The following is a 16271-nucleotide window of genomic DNA, read 5'->3' on the forward strand; positions in this document are numbered from 1 at the left end:
CACAGTGCACTTGAACCCTGCAGTACTTGAACTGTCATGAACATAGAATATGGTACTGTTTGAAGGTAATGATATTTGTTTCATCTCTCTTCCAATAATTTGTTTTTGTCTTTCCGTGTTGCTCTGGCTCATGTGGTCTGCAGCACAAATCATTGGAGTGCTAATTCAGTGACTGACTGAGAATATCAGGGCTATTCAGATCCAACAGCTTCTATCTAAAAGCAGCTATTACTAAACCAACTAAAACATTGAGATCCATTGTCTAAATAGAAAACCTGATCGTTAATACATAGCAGAAGTCTCTTGAGTTTCCAAAAGCACACCAAAACCACATATCTTCAGGACCATCTTAATTCTTCTTACAGCAACCTCAAATAAAAATGTAAATATATATACAGTATAGGACCACGGGCCCTAAATATTTAAAAGATACCAGATTTGACTAGCTTGCAAGTAACACTATAATGGAAAGAACTGAACTGCATTTACAGTGATTCTCAATTTATTTTAAAATAAATACACATGATTCTTGGATTACACCTTATATTCCAAACCACGCAGTTTGTCATTGCAGAAGGCAAGGTGCTGCTTTCCCATGAAAGGATTGGCAGAACCTAGAAACTTGTTCCCTTGCCTTCCAAGGAAGTGTCCTTCAAATACAGCATAAGCTCTTCCCCGTCAATCAGAACCTAGCACTGTATATTAAATACACAGACACAAATAGATACTTTGTCATTTCTACTTCATTAGTACAGACGGATTACCCTGGTTCAAATGCTAGCCTTGTGACAGTTTTCTAGCTCTGCCTTAAGCACTGAGGATCAAGTCCCACAAACAAACAAATCTATCTCTCCTTCCCCCCCCAAAAAAACCCCCAAAAAACCACAAACAACAAAAAGATTTCTGTCACAGAATCACAGAATGGTAGGGATTGGAAGGGACCTCTGTGGGTCATCTAGTCCAACCCCCCTGCCAAAGCAGGGTCACCTACAGTAGGCTGCACAGGACCTTGTCCAGGCGGGTCTTGAATATCTCCAGAGAAGGAGACTCCACAACCTCCCTGGGCAGCCTGTTCCAGGGCTCCGTCACCCTCAGAGGGAAGAAGTTCTTCCTCATGTTCAGACGGAACTTCCTGTGCCTCAGTTTGTGCCCATTGCCCCTTGTCCTGTCACTGGGCACCACTGAAAAGAGCTTGGCCCCATCCTCCTGACACCCACCCTTCAGATATTTGTAAGCATTTATTAGGTCCTCTCGCAGCCTTCTCTTCTTCAGGCTGATCAAGCCCAGCTCCCTCAGCCTCTCCTCGTAGGGGAGATGCTCCAGTCCCCTCACCATCCTTGTAGCCCTCCGCTGGACTCTCTCCAGTAGCTCCTCATCTTTCTTGAACTGGGGAGCCCAGAACTGGACACAGTACTCCAGATGAGGCCTCACCAGGGCAGTGTAGAAGGGAAGGAGAACCTCCCTTGACCTGCTGGCCACACTCTTATTGATGCACCCCAGGATCCCATTGGCCTTCTTGGCAGCCAGGGCACACTGCTGGCTCATGGTTAACCTGTCGTCCACCAGGACACCCAGGTCCCTCTCCGCAGAGCTGCTCTCCAGCAGGTCCACCCCAAGCCTGTACTGATGCATGGGATTGTTCCTCCCCAGGTGTAGGACCCTGCATTTGCCTTTGTTGAACCTCATCAGGTTCCTCTCTGCCCAACTCTCCAGCCTATCCAGGTCACGCTGAATGGCAGCACAGCCTTCCGGTGTGTCTACCACTCCTCCCAGTTTGGTGTCATCAGCAAACTTGCTGAGGGTACATTCGAACTCTTCATCCAGATCGTTGATGAAGAAGTTAAACAAGACTGGGCCCAGTACTGACCCCTGAGGGACACCACTAGTTACCAGCCTCCAACTAGACTCAGCGCTGCTGATGACAACCCTCTGAGTTCAATATCCCTACAGACAGTGTACACCCACAGGAGAACAAAATCAAGTTTACTGAAGTTACGGTAAGTACAGAACTTCCTAATTTTGTATTTTTGCCTTTAGGAAATTATAAAACTCTGTCGCTTGTAACTATACAAACCTATTATCAGAGCTTTGGGATCACCAATACGTGACACTGAGCCTTCCAATGCTAAAAAACGTTTTTATTGCTTAAATTCCAAAACTAGTTTACACCAGGAAGCAGTAGAAAAGTTCACAATCTCAGAGGTCATACAGAGTAAAACAGAGCATATAAACTTCCGTTCTCTGCTGAGTTGCCTGCCATACAGTGCTGCTGAAGGCAGTCATTGGCTTTGAGGGGTATCAGCGAGGTCCAATAGGATGAGTTTTTGCAATTCTGAAAATGTCTGCTTCCAGTTAATTTCAAAATCTTATCCTTAACACTGCACTTTTTGACCATGGTACCATATTGTGAGTTGGACTAACTACAGGTTCCATTTCATGTGAACAGTTTGACATTTCACGCTTCAGAATGTTAAAGTGAAAAACAGAGTTTGAGTAGCAATCTTAAGACAGAGAAAAATCGACATATAAATGAACATGAGTCCATAGACTAGTTCAACCCAGTTTGAGGATCTGGCTTTCACTCTTTGTTTTGAGAAGGCTCTCAAGGCATAAACTGTAATTTTAGAGTGACGATATTCAAAAGCATCAAGCTATGTGCTTAAGAGACTAAATACCATCAAAATCAACATAAATTAAACACACAATTGCTATTTTTATATTTAAAAACCTCTCAGCAATACAGTGCTTGATTCTAAAATGCTACAACAGCTCGCCTGCACATTTTCAGCATAAATCCCTGAGACTTAAAATATTCTTCTAAGGGAAAGAATACTGAAAATAATGCCTAGGAATGAAGAAACATGCCTCCCTCAGTGAAAGGTTCAAATAAGAGGTCAGATATCTGAAAAAAATTATCTAGGCAAATACGATTCTGCTGTAGTGTGGGGATTGGATCAAATTATTTCAACGCCCTTTCTATATTCCTGTTATTTTGTTTTTATTATTGTCAGCTATTAGACCTTTGGCTCCATTCATCTTTTGGTTTACCATTTCTTATGCCTTCAATGGCCCATATTGTTGTGTGGTAAGCCTTCAGAAGTTGGATGCTCACCCCCTGACATCTCAAATTCTCCAAGTAGAAGTGTGGTATGTCCTCAGCAGAATTAATTACTCAATCCTACTGAAGGTAGTCATCTATGTTTGTGCACCAAAACATGCAAATCTGCCTCTACTCACCCTGGTGGGCAGACACAACCTGAAACACAAGGAAGGTGTCCTGAAAAAGTGAGGTTTAGCAGCTGATTCTCACAAGTCCTCTCTCTGCTGAGTTCAGGATCAACTTGTGGATTACTGCAGTTAACATAAATCTGTCCAATTGGGCAGCTGTGCACTGGTGGGGGAAAATTGACAAACACATTAGTCTTCACACCTGAAATTTTGTATTCGATAGATGTATGCAATAGATTTAGACTGAGAATATGTAACACTAAAATGTAACATCCAGTAACTCCAGTAACATAAGTAACATCCAATTGCCTGTCTCTCCTGAGCATAGTTAACTTCACAGAACCCCTATAAATCTCATACACAATACTACAATTCATATATTCATTGGGTAAGTGACATGACTTTCTAAACGGTTAGTCAGGAATGAGCCCTCCAACACAGAAATGCAAAGTACTACCAACAGGGAAACAGCAATCAACAGAAAGCAAAAAATATCAAGAAAAGGTCTGAGAGCTAGGCGTGACTTTCCATGCTGGAGCCACTGACTATGAACAAAGGACTCTATTGAACAGCTGCTTTTGAGTTGCACTGAGCATACTGTGTATATGTAACAAACACCCGCAGTGGTAGGAGTGTTCTAAAGTGGTTTTTGTTGTTTCATGGGATTTGTTTATTTGTTTATTAGGGAGAGAAGTTCTGGATAATCGTCAAATCAGTACAACCACCACCCTCAAGTGCTTGGGGAACAGATTTCTGCAAAAGGCCAAAGAGCTGGCAGTTGTAGAACTGAAGAAAAAAGACTGAAATACAAGTCTTTCTCACTGAAGCAAAGGGAGCATCATAACAGAGTATGGACCATAATACCTAATGACATATAAATTATACCGTAATAGAAAAAGTACTTGTTACATTCTTACGCTTAAGTATGACAAAAGAAATACTTTTTTCATGTTTCAGTTACTCAGTGTTTGTGGAGGGAAAGAAAAAACATATCTGTGAAAAATTACTGCCAGTGTTAGCTCCTACAACCATGTTTTATGGGGTAAAGCTAACCTTTGTTTGTCTTACTGAAGTTCTGCTGTTTGTCATGCAGTTAATCTTACTTACATTTGCAATCTAAAAAAAAATAGAACTTTAAAGCACTGGTAAAAAAAGTTGCTCAGTTTTAACAGTATTTCAGACAGTTATGCTACTGCTTTGCACCAGCCTTTCTTTCAATCACACAAATACATAATTCCTAAATTACAGGTTTGCTCCTGCTAGTTGTTCATTTGTACATACCACACAATCTTCTACTACAGATAAGGGGGTTTCCACAGAGATTGGAGGATACGTATTCATTGGACTTGAGGTATCTTTTACCCTTCTCTCTCTCCACTCACCTATTCTGTTGTTATCACAATTCATTACTCCATCCCTGCAATGGCTGCAATAAAAATACATGAAGATGTAATGAGAGCCAGGAAGATCTAAAATATTAATGTTTGCTGTTTAATAATGAAGCATGACATATGAATCAATGCAAAACAATTGTATAAATGTTTGCATTGAGCATTACAACTGTGGATCAAGTGCCTTAACACAGAACAAACATTAAACTTGAAACTTCTGCTTTCTGTATAATGTTACCATGAGTTAAAATGACTGGGCAACATAAAAGTACATACAGCAATACACCGCTATACTACTCCCAAAGACATCAGTGCAGTAAGAATAAACCAAGCCCTGTACATAACAGAATCATCATTACCTAAAACAAAAATGCAACTAGCAATAGCAGCAAAACAAAACCCTAAACACACATACTTATATGTTACAGCAAGCTCTGGGTTTGTACTCGTATATGAACATTCTTAACACGATTATAAATGTTCCATTTTCCTCATCACCAGCTTACAAATCTGCTGAAAAGCAAGCTATTAGTTTATGAGAAGATCTTGACAATACCAACAGTTTTTAAGTTATCCCACAGTTGAAGGTAACACAGCAATGTTGATTATAATACAACCATAAGCTATAGTGACTGCAACATGTTTTTGTCCTGAACCGGAGTGATTTTTCCCCAAGCAAAACATAGTAACAGTAGATTGGTAACTTTGTCTTTTCTCAACCACTCCTAATATGGATCATGAATAAACTACCCATCTGAAAACACCTCACAGTATCATGAATTTCTATCTCATTTATAACAAAATGTTTCAATTATTTTAGTGTTCTTGGCTAACAGGTGAAAACACTGATGCAGTTACTGATTTTTAAGCTCTTGCTGTCTCAAACTAATTTTGCTTCAGCAATATGATAGGATTCTGGAAGAGCAACCTACTGTGACTTATCAGAACCAACTAGAACTACAGTTCATAATCAGAACCTAAAACAATTCAAACAACTCTATGCTAATCAAGATTCAAAATAAAAATTTCAAGTTAGCATATCATAAAGCTTGTAGTATGTATACCCATTCAAACATGCAAAATGTTACACAGACAGGAACTGACACAACACTTTTCCATAACACAGTTCAGGAAAGAAACAAGCAAACTACATAAAACTCAACCCTAACAAGATATTGTAATGCAGGGAACTATCAAGCAATATGATACTGCCTGCTCCTGTCTAATTCCAGGCAAAATAGTCTAGTACTTCTATAAAGCGGTAGCAGATCTGATAGCAACACATTGTCAGAGAAAAAAAACATAGCACCACTGGCTTCGTTTCAGGTCCTGTGCTTCACTAGGGAACCTGAGCCCATGAAATCCAGCACTATTCTCCCATTCTTTTGCAATGGTTAAGAGGGGTCCAGTACACCTTCTAGTCAGCAGATCCAGAAACAAATGCTGTATGTGCTACAGTCACTCTGCTGTCATGTTTGGAGTTGTGTACGTACCCCAAGGCACTGCAGCGAAAAGTGCCCTAGCTCAAGGACTTCACAGTATAACTCAGCCAACAGGCAAAGCAGTACCAAAGGGAACTGACAGGAAGGCAACTCAAATGCTGACATAACAAAATGAAAATATTTTACAGAACTGGTCGAAAACAACAGAGAAGAAAGGCTACTCTGTAAACAAACATGAGAAGAAATTCCAGTTTGAAAACGGAAGTTCAAAAGAGGAAGCACTTGAGAAGAAAAAAGACAGAGAGAGCATCAGACAGTGGGATCGAGCACACCCTCAGCAAGTTTGCCGACAACACCAAGCTGTGTGGTGCGGTCAGCACCCCTGAGGGAAGCCATGCCGTCCAGAGGCACCTTAACAGGCTTGAGAGGTGGGCCTGGGAGAACCTCATAAGGTTCAGCAAGGCCATGCGCAAGGTCCTGCATACGGGTCAGGGCAATCCCAAGCACAAATATAGGCTGGACAGAGAATGGATTCAGAGCAGCCCTGCCAAGAAGGACTTGGGGGTGTTGGCTGACAAGAAGCTCAGCATGACCCGGCAGTGTGCGCTCACAGCCCAGAAAGCCAACCACATCCTGGGCTGCATCAAAAGAAGCGTGGCCAGCAGGTCAAGGGAGGGGATTCTGCCTCTCTGCTCCACTCTGGTGAGACCCCACTTGGAGTCCTGCATCCAGCGCTGGAGCCCCCAGCCCAGGAAAGAGATGGACCTGTTGGAGCGGGGCGAGGGGAGGGCTACAAAGATGATCAGAGGGCTGGAACAGCTCTCCTATGAGAAAAGGCTGAGAGAGTTGGGCTTGTTCAGCCTGGAGAAGAGAAGGCTCCAGGCAGACCTTACTGTGGCCTTCCAGTACCTGAAGGGGACCTACATAAAAGCTACAGGGGGACTTGTAAAAAGGACATGTAGTGATAGGACAAGGGGTAGTGTCTTTACATGAGATGAGGGTAGATTCAGATAAGGCATAAGAAAGAACTTTTTTACTATGAGGGTGGTGAGGCACTGGAACAGGTTGTACAGAGAGGCCGTGGCTGCCCCCTCCCTGGAAGTGTTCAAGACCACGTTGGATGGGGCTTTGAGCAACCTGGTCTAGTGGAAGGGGTCACTGCCCATGGCAGGGGGGTTGGAACTAGATGATCTTTACGGTCCATTTCAACCCAAACCATTCTATCATAACAAATATCATAATTGTTTCTAATAAAAGGAGTGACAAATAAAAATCCCAATACATTGTATGTATTTTTTCCCAATTCATCTATACATGCAGTCCTACATGATTCCTAATATATTACTTAGCACAAGGTAATTCAGAGGAGCTGACAGTCTTTACCTCCATGGTTGAAAGCCTTTCCTCTGAACAGATCTATATACAGACTTGTTAAAATGCTGCAAGCAGAAGCCATTAACTCAATAGGAGATACAGATCTCTTATTTTACCTTAAAGACTAGTAGTTGTAAGCCAGTAAGTATATTTTAATTAACACATTCAGATGAAACATAAGCTGCCAGATCCCAAATAACTCCACTGAAATCAACAGAAAAATGATCTTCACCTGTAGTAATTTCTAAAAAAATGCATTATGGGTGATCACATTATCAGTGTGCATTCAGACAAAAATCCACCACAGTACTTAGCATAATAGCTAAACTAGACCCTTGAGGAGGAAGATGAAATGAAACAAATCAAAGAAACTAACAGGAGAAGCCTCTTCCCATGATTGCCAGTGTTGCCTGGCACATGTGCTGTGAACAAAAATATCCGGGAAAGCAGGCAACAGTGCACCCAGACTTTGCACAGCCCCATATGCAGAATGGGTTGCCTGGTACTCTCCAGGGAATCTGCCCTAAGGCAGCACTGTCCAAATATGCACAGAAAACCGGCATATGTTTATTCTGCATGTTTCATTAAAAATAAGAAACCAAAACAAAACCAAAACAACAACAACAAAAACCCAACAGGCTAGCCAGAATGATTTGACAGAGCTCTTAAAAAAGAGACAGTGCTTAGCCAGGTGAAAAAACGCAGTTTTGTACCTTACCATCTGCCCAAAGATGTCATAATGTTTTCTCCAGGGGGATAGTCAATTCCTTGAAAATAACACGGACATTCATTTCTGGAGTAGAGGAAAAACAAGTAACTGTGATTAACAACTTACTTAACTTACATCTTTACTAACTGTGATTAACAAGAAGGCAGAAAAAAAATTCCCATTGCCTGAATTGCTGTTCAAAGTGCAATTGGTTGCTTTGTTGCTTTTGGTGAGGTTTTTTGGTTGGTTCAGTGGGGGTTTTGTGGGGTTGTTTTTTGTGGGGATCAATACAAGAAATTGATCTCAGTATTGTCATACAACTTGAGCGCATTCCAAACCAAATCAGTAACAAAGCAGAACCTCTACACAACAATGGACACATTTTATATCTGCTACATGCGAAAAAACAGTCAATATTAACAGCTAGCTTCAGTGATGTTGGATGAGTGTTGGTATTAGAGATATTTTTGATCACCATATAGGTTGTGTATAATTCTAAGATCCCACCAAGTTTACAGACGGATAATATCTATAAGGTCACATATTTATTAGCTTTTCAATCTGACTTGCAAATGCATTGGTATAAAATAGTGAGAGCGACTATCAGAATTGCAGCTTTACCTACCGCTGCACACATTGTTCAGTCTTGGAATTCAAATACATTCCAGAGGGACAAGCACAGCCTTCAACACAATCACTGCTGCATGTCTCTGGCACAGACAGTGCTTGGCAGGTTCTGCCACAGGTAGATACGCAAGTACTGTACTCCTTTGTATCTTCACAGAAAAGAGCTGTCCAAATGAAATAAATCTCTCAAATTACAGTGCAGGAGACTCCAGTACCTCCCAACAGTTTTCTGATAAACATCTCTTTTCTTTTATTCCCAATCACACTAAATTCCAGTAAAATTGCTAACTTGGCACTATGCTGTGTAAACTACACAGATGTAAATCTGCAGTAATAACAAGTACAATGAAGCCTGCACAGTTAATCCAGATTTACATTGGGGAAACCGAACAGTTGAAGCTTTTTTCCCCTCTAACTCTGAAAATGCTTGGCTCCTGTGCATAGGCCTTGAGAAATGCACATCTTCAAGAAAACATTAAAAGCAATAAATAAAATGTGTGTACTTTGCAGGTGTTGCTATAAAGATCTACTTAAAAAAAAAACCCTGAAGTTCTTGAAATACTAAAAAGTTTCACATATTTTAAACCCTACAATTGTGACTTCTTAAATATAGTCTAATAAAACTACAGTTGCTTCTAGAAAAGTAAAATAAAATTAAATTGTTCGACTGATTCATTCAGTCATAGCGGACACAGCCATTCACATTATAATGACTGCAAGCAAGCCGGTCATTTCAGATATACATACAGATACTCCAGCATGAGATACTTAAGCTGGACCAGCTTTCCAAAACTCTCTTCATCATGCATTACAGCATGGATAATTACATGATGTGATGAAAACTACCAGATGTTAAATTCTTAAATGTTCCTTCGATAAGATTTTCAGCCTTGTTTATGGAGCCAAACCTACTGAAACATCAGAGGTGTCAGTTTAGGGTTGTTGCATAGGGTTTCCAATAAAATTGGAATTTTTAAAATAAAATTTTAAAAAGCATACATGTCCTATCAACATCTTTTGCACCAAATAAAGTTCACATAAACTAAAGAATTTAATTACATGATCCCACTTCTCTACTTGTGAGGCTTTATAGGGCAGACAGCCAAAGGTGAGATTTGTTATCTCCACACTATCTATTCATTTTAAATTAAATAGCAACAATACCAATTCTCTAGACTCATTTCAGTACTCTGTGTATTTCAGTGTCACTGACAGTAAGAGAATAAGCTAACAGAGATTGTCAGACAGAAGTTGACAATAATCCAGCTAAAATTGCTAAATACATCACCATCATTTTTCATCTAATTCATTTAAAGGATTAGATAAACCTAGCATCTACGATAAAAGACCAGATCTACTTACACAGCTCATGAATAATATCAACATGGGTATGAGATATTCAAAGCCAAAAGAGATACAGACATATTTTTAATTCTGTATACATTTGAAGTCCTCTAACTATTTTACAAAAAAAATCTTTGCATTGTTTAAGTCGAAACAACTAAAGAAAGCCAACTATAAAGGAAAAATCCTCTAAAAAACACTGGTACTAATACTGTCTTGACAAAAAAAAAAAAAAAGAACCTTGTCCTCTACACAAAAGACCATGCTAGAATTAATCCTCTTAAAAGATTATATTCATTTAATTTTATTTTCTGATTGTCATTCTGAAGTCCTCAAAAAATAATTATTTAAAACCATAAGTGCAACTCACCACAGTCTGGGACACCTCTTCTGAAATCTATTGTGACTCCAAATCTTCGGCAATGGTGAGCATAATGGGCCAGAGCAGAACAAAAACAAGTATGTCCGCATTTGCAAGTGTCTTTTCTGCACTGCTCAAAATAGGGAACAGGACTCAAATAGGGGTAGCACGGAGCAAAAAGTTCTTTCATAAGGATGCTACAGGCTTCCGCTGCATAAGAGGCTACACAAATAACAGATTAAATACTGTTTCAGTGAGGGAGTTTAAAAAGACTTGGAATAAAAAGCGTCTTCTATACAATGCAACTGATCATGGCTAGATACTACCGCCATATATATATCACTGTCTTTGATATCTATACAATTGTATGATAGAACAGAAAAGAAATTAGCTGCTCATAGTTTTGAACTTGTTCTGGGAATGATTTTAAGGTATTCAGAAAACTTTACAATATGCAGACAGTGCCTACATAGAGTCTCCTATCTTTAAACCAACTCATGGATGTGGGTTAGGCAACAGATACTACACACTATCCAGTGCCTTTCATAAACAGCGGATTACACACCTCTTCAGTTTAAGTCATTCCCAGTAACTACTTTAATAGGTCAGTATTTTAAAGAATAATCTGTTACCCATTGTTTCAGCTGCATAAAACTGCAACCACACCCACAGCTGCCAGCCTGGGGTAGCACTATCGAGCAGGAGAACAAGAGCTGTATCAAATATTTACATAAGAAGCTTCAAACACAGCACAGTGGTCAAAAGAAATAATATGCTATATTAGCATACACAGAAAGAGGTAACTTTGTATTTTGTGGGAAGTAACAGATGCATATGCTAGGACTTCAAAATTCCTTTTCCAGAATCTCTGACTTCCTCTACAGGCCACTTTTTTCTACATCCATGTCCAAACCCATTACCAAAAATGCAGCTTCTTAGTGCTGCATGTTGTATAAATATTCGGAATACAGGATGATGCTGCAGCAGGAGATGTGATGATTTCCTAGCACTGCTGAAATCACAGGCAAAACCTTAATATTTTACCTCTGTATCTTGCCTAAAAGCATGCAGAGTCCAAGAAAAGAAGTGGTAGGAAGCGTGAAATGGGTATAACTGACGATCTACGAAGTTCTTCATTATTAAAGGATGTCTTAGTGACCCTCTGTGGTCCTCATGGCATCAGTCACTAGCATATTTCCCCAAGTGAACCCTTTCAGCTGAATCTAAAGGCTGGCAGTGCGTGTCTTTCTCCTACTCCATAGCAGACAACTAAATCAAATGTTTCATTTTTCAAAAATGAATACTGCAATACTTTTGAGTATCCACCTTATCTAGCAGCATCACCAATACTACCCCCCTTTAATGCCTGTCTAACTTAGCACATTGTAACTGCAAACCTGAAACAAAAAGGGGGTATTTCAAGTGCCTCTGCAAGTATCTTAAACAATACACTACACGATTTGTTAGGGGATTGAACTTAACAAATGCTACCTATAAGTATTCATTTTTTCAGTGGGTAGGATTAGTTATTACTTCACCTGATCCAATTAGGAAAATCAGTACAGATGTAATAAGTAGAAATGCATTTGTCAGTAACAATTGACCTCCACTTCCCACCTGCCTGCAGATGAATATCACACGGATCCATTTGCGAACTATCATGCACAAGAAAGCATGTTGATGAAGTTTTCCATGTGTTTCCAAACAGCTCTGGAGTGCTTTCAGTTACTCCAACTGGAGATCTTTCACAAAACAGAAGTCAGTCACAAAAGATACAGTAAATTTACAGAATGGTCTCAGTTCTACCACCCCCTTCAGCAGAGCCGATTCAAGCTCCCCTTCCACTGTTGTCTATTCTCATGCACTCTTCCATAAATCACTGTCAGCTTAAGCCTCAGGACTTTTCTCTTTCTTTCCAGGCAAAGGTCCAGATATGAAAGAGGAGATCTGCTCTAGAGCCATTACACGCTTTGTAAGGATGGACAGATCAAAACAGACCAAGTTCCATTTTCAGAAGAGAGAAGGAGGGAGCACCACTGCCCTGAAAGTCTGCACTCTCATTCATACTTCTGCCTCCTCAGTGATATCTCATCCACTTTTCTCTCTCCTCTACCTATAATTTCCTGTCTGTTCCTGGGTGGCTGACTTCCCAGGCTGTATAGTCCCTGCAAGAAAGAGAAATGAACAGAAATCCAAGGGTCCAGAGACGTAACTGCAAAAGCAATTGAATAGATATCCATGAGGCCCAGCTAAGCAGAAGTGCAGCAGAAGCTGAAAGACAGAAAGACTTTGATCAAAATAACCAAGGCACATGAATATAGGGAGAATGATCAAAACTGTGCATTTAAATATGGGATATTACACTCTAGGGAAAAGATTGCATTAGGCATACAACCAGTAGTATTACTTCCAGTAAAGTAGCTGGGGTGGAGGTGTTGCAAGACACACCACTGTCTATAGGAAGTCTCCCAAATCTAGTGTGCATCAGGTGGTTTTTGTACATGTCAAGATGCTTGTGTATTATGGTTTGTGTCGTCTCAGCACAATTCATACTTCTTCACAAATACCAACTATAGAACAACTTCTAGCTTATTTGAGAACAAGTCCAAAGACTGTCAAAAAATACACAAGACTTACTTGCTTCAAGCAGAAAAATATTTTAAGTAGTTTTAAATAAATAGTATCTCTTCACTGAGTTCCTGTCTATGTATTTCCTAGTCTTATTATAAACGATATCCTGATAATGCTTTTTAACCTTTAAGACAGAAATTGTTCAAAAATCTACTAGTGTATTTTTTTGTGTGTTTTTTCAAATGGGAACTATTATGGGAAATTTTCCCTTTTTTCTATTTGTTTTGGTTTAAAAAATTCTAACTGTTTTGAGAGAAAGAAGTTCGCCTACTCTTTTTTTTTTTCTTGGTCAAAGAAACATTCTGTCATGCTCTAAATTCCTGTTTTCCTTTTCTCACTTCCATTAGGCTGCTCAGTCCTCTGGAAGCAAATTTGTTCTTTAGTATGTGCAGGAACTATGCCACAAAGAAGCTGGACAAACAGCAATCTTGACTGTGGTGCTCAGACAGCTCTGACCACCTTTCACTGCATCACAACGCAGCGAAGCTCCAGCAACAGCCAATTCCTGTTGCTGGCCTGCAGACGCTGAACAATGGAGGCTCTGTCAGAGAGAGCAGATTAGAATTTGCAGCAGAAAATAGGAGCTGGAAAGTGACAAAGAGTAGCAGAGAGATGGAAAGTCCCTTATACAGGCTACTCCATATTTTGGACAAAACTTTTCAGATAAACTAGCACTTATGAGCCAATATTTTAGGCAAAACCTGGCTTGATATCCTATAGCTGAAGTTACAGATTTTCTGTTAGCAAACTAAAACCTACAACTATCTCACTAACACAACTTCAAAATAAATTATTCTTGGTATCTATCCATTCAACTTCAGTACACACTCCATCTACCACTAACTGTAGATATTAAAATATTGTCAAACAGAAAACTTGCAGCTATTCATACAAAAAATCATCCTCCGTATTTCCATTGAAAGTTCCACAAAGGCCCACAGTATCATCTTTCCACCGTCCATCAGCTTGAAGGTAAAGCCTCAGTCCTTCTCTGTCGTACAGTATCTGTAATCCAATGTGTGTCTTTACTTGAAGAAATACAGAGGAGAGTTTCCTTATTTCAAATAACTCTGGTGAGAAAAAATAGAGATTGTTGAAAGTAAAAAGAAACCTGCTTGTAATTTGCATTTTATTTCTTGTCATTTCACTCTTTTTGTTTTGTATCATTTTTATGTAAGTTACATTTTTTCGTATTAAGGCCCTGTTTTTCCCTAATCATTGATTTCTCATAAAAGGTTACCCTTATTCAGGCCAATAAGCAAACAAGAAACTTATGACAGTCACTACACTTTTTAAAAACACATCCAGAGTTCACTGGAATATTCATAAAGGTCGACTACAAGCAAAGTAGTTTAAAGATACAAACATTGCGGGTAACATTGCAGACCATTTGCTTTAGACAACCTAATCCTAACACCAGCAACATCCTTCCTGTATTAAAGCCTTCTTTGGGAAATTCCCAAAGAGCCAAGGCCCCTGTTATAGTTTGGCTGTGGCCGGCAACAAAAGGGCCACGCGGCTGCTCTGCCGCCCCTCCTCCCGCTGGGGTGCGGAGGGAACAGTAACAACAACGATACAGAAAAGGAGAATACACAAAACAAAACCGCAGAATGCACACCGCCACCTCGAGCTCCAAGCCGCGACTCCTTCCCGCCGCCCAGCTCCCCACAACCAGAACTCGGCATGGTGGCACATGGTATGGAATACCCTGCTCTGTTGGGCCAGGTTGGGTCAGCCTGCCCGGCTGTGTTCCTTCCTGGCTTCTGATGAAAAATTAACCCTGTCCTGGCCAAATCCAGGACAGCCCCAAAGACATCAAATGTACTAATGATTTGCATATAAAGCTCTCATTAAACCTAACACTGAATCTCACAGAACACAGTCATATATTTTTATGTAGAATACTTAATAGTATCTTCCAGAGGGAGAGATTTAAAAACTCAAAGGAAAAAGAGACAAAAGAAATTTTTTGTCCAAAAATCTGTAGCTTATCTCTAAGGGTCAAGAGGGTTCCTTCCACTTACATTTACTCAAGTTCCTTATAAAAAAGGGAAAAGTAATTATTCTGTTCAAGATTCAGAGAAAAAAATTTTCCCTCAGAAAAGAACTAACCAACCTTATGAATGTGAGGGATGGTATTTGGACTTATTAGAGACAGAACGTACTCAATCTTAACATAAGAGGCACCAGCCCAATACAGCTACTGTACAACTCCTATAGTTAGTGTAAAAAGTATATTAGCAGTTAATTTGTGAAACATTTCATAAAAAGTTAATAATGCTGATATTAACAATATACCACTTCAGTAAGTCAGCAATATTGACAGTATCACAACATACACATGTGCCATTAAAATACTGCTTTAGTGCTTGGTAAGAGCTATATACTTATATATTCCTCCTTACCATCTGCATAAGGCAGGTTAATTTTGTATTGGTCATACACCAAAACATCTCCTGAATGAGTCAGTGTCACTTGCCTCTTGGGGTCCTGCTTAAGAATAAGGCTGATTGATTGGATACATGATCCATCCTGGTTCTACAAGAGCAAAATAAATTAAAAAAGAAAAAAGTAGAATAACTGTTAAATAACAGTGCAAGTAAAGCTATAATTAGCAGGGAATGGAAAATTTTCAGTAGTATCTTGTACATAAAGCATACAGCTAAGTAAGAAAACTTACTGTTTTGAATGCTTTCACACGCATGTTAAAATACAGCGCTAACCTGTTATGCAAATACAGCTTAAAAGCAGAATTTGGAATGAGAAACTTAAACAACTCTTGCATAGCTTTGTACAAAGACACCTGCAATTCATGAGACCCCCTGATTAAAGACCCACTGAGGCTGAGTTAATGCTCACAAAACAAGGCTGCATTACACACATAGCAGTGCACAGAAACACAAATTTGTACTTTAAAGTGTTTTGATACACCCAGGTTCTTTTAAGGCATATTTAAGATACAAAATTATTCTAAAGGCAAACAATAATGAAAGACAGAACCATCTTGTGAATCATTATTTAAAACAGCATTTAAGTTCGTTATTTCTGAGAGGAATTGTGGAGAATGTTCATAAGCTCCCTGGATGAATATTGATGAAAGAAAGGCAGCATCGTGATAGCATACAATATCACAACACCCAGCTGGCCCAACTTGCTTATTGTTG

General features: G+C 39.6%; 1 protein-coding gene across 1 annotated transcript in view; it reads right to left on the bottom strand.

Annotated features, from left to right (window-relative positions):
- Positions 1-16271, bottom strand: part of OTOG (otogelin) — a 125767-nt gene that overhangs the window by 68417 nt on the left and 41079 nt on the right. Inside the window, exons 16-23 of the mRNA XM_075425267.1 lie at positions 15513-15645; positions 14000-14177; positions 12094-12218; positions 10486-10698; positions 8770-8935; positions 8154-8228; positions 4611-4654; positions 3238-3391 (exon numbers count right to left, since the gene is read on the bottom strand). Coding sequence (XP_075281382.1) covers positions 3238-3391; positions 4611-4654; positions 8154-8228; positions 8770-8935; positions 10486-10698; positions 12094-12218; positions 14000-14177; positions 15513-15645 — 1088 coding nt within the window. The remainder of the gene's footprint in view (positions 1-3237; positions 3392-4610; positions 4655-8153; positions 8229-8769; positions 8936-10485; positions 10699-12093; positions 12219-13999; positions 14178-15512; positions 15646-16271) is intronic.

The sequence above is a fragment of the Opisthocomus hoazin genome, chromosome 7 (assembly GCF_030867145.1).
Source record: "Opisthocomus hoazin isolate bOpiHoa1 chromosome 7, bOpiHoa1.hap1, whole genome shotgun sequence".
NCBI lineage: Eukaryota > Metazoa > Chordata > Aves > Opisthocomiformes > Opisthocomidae > Opisthocomus > Opisthocomus hoazin.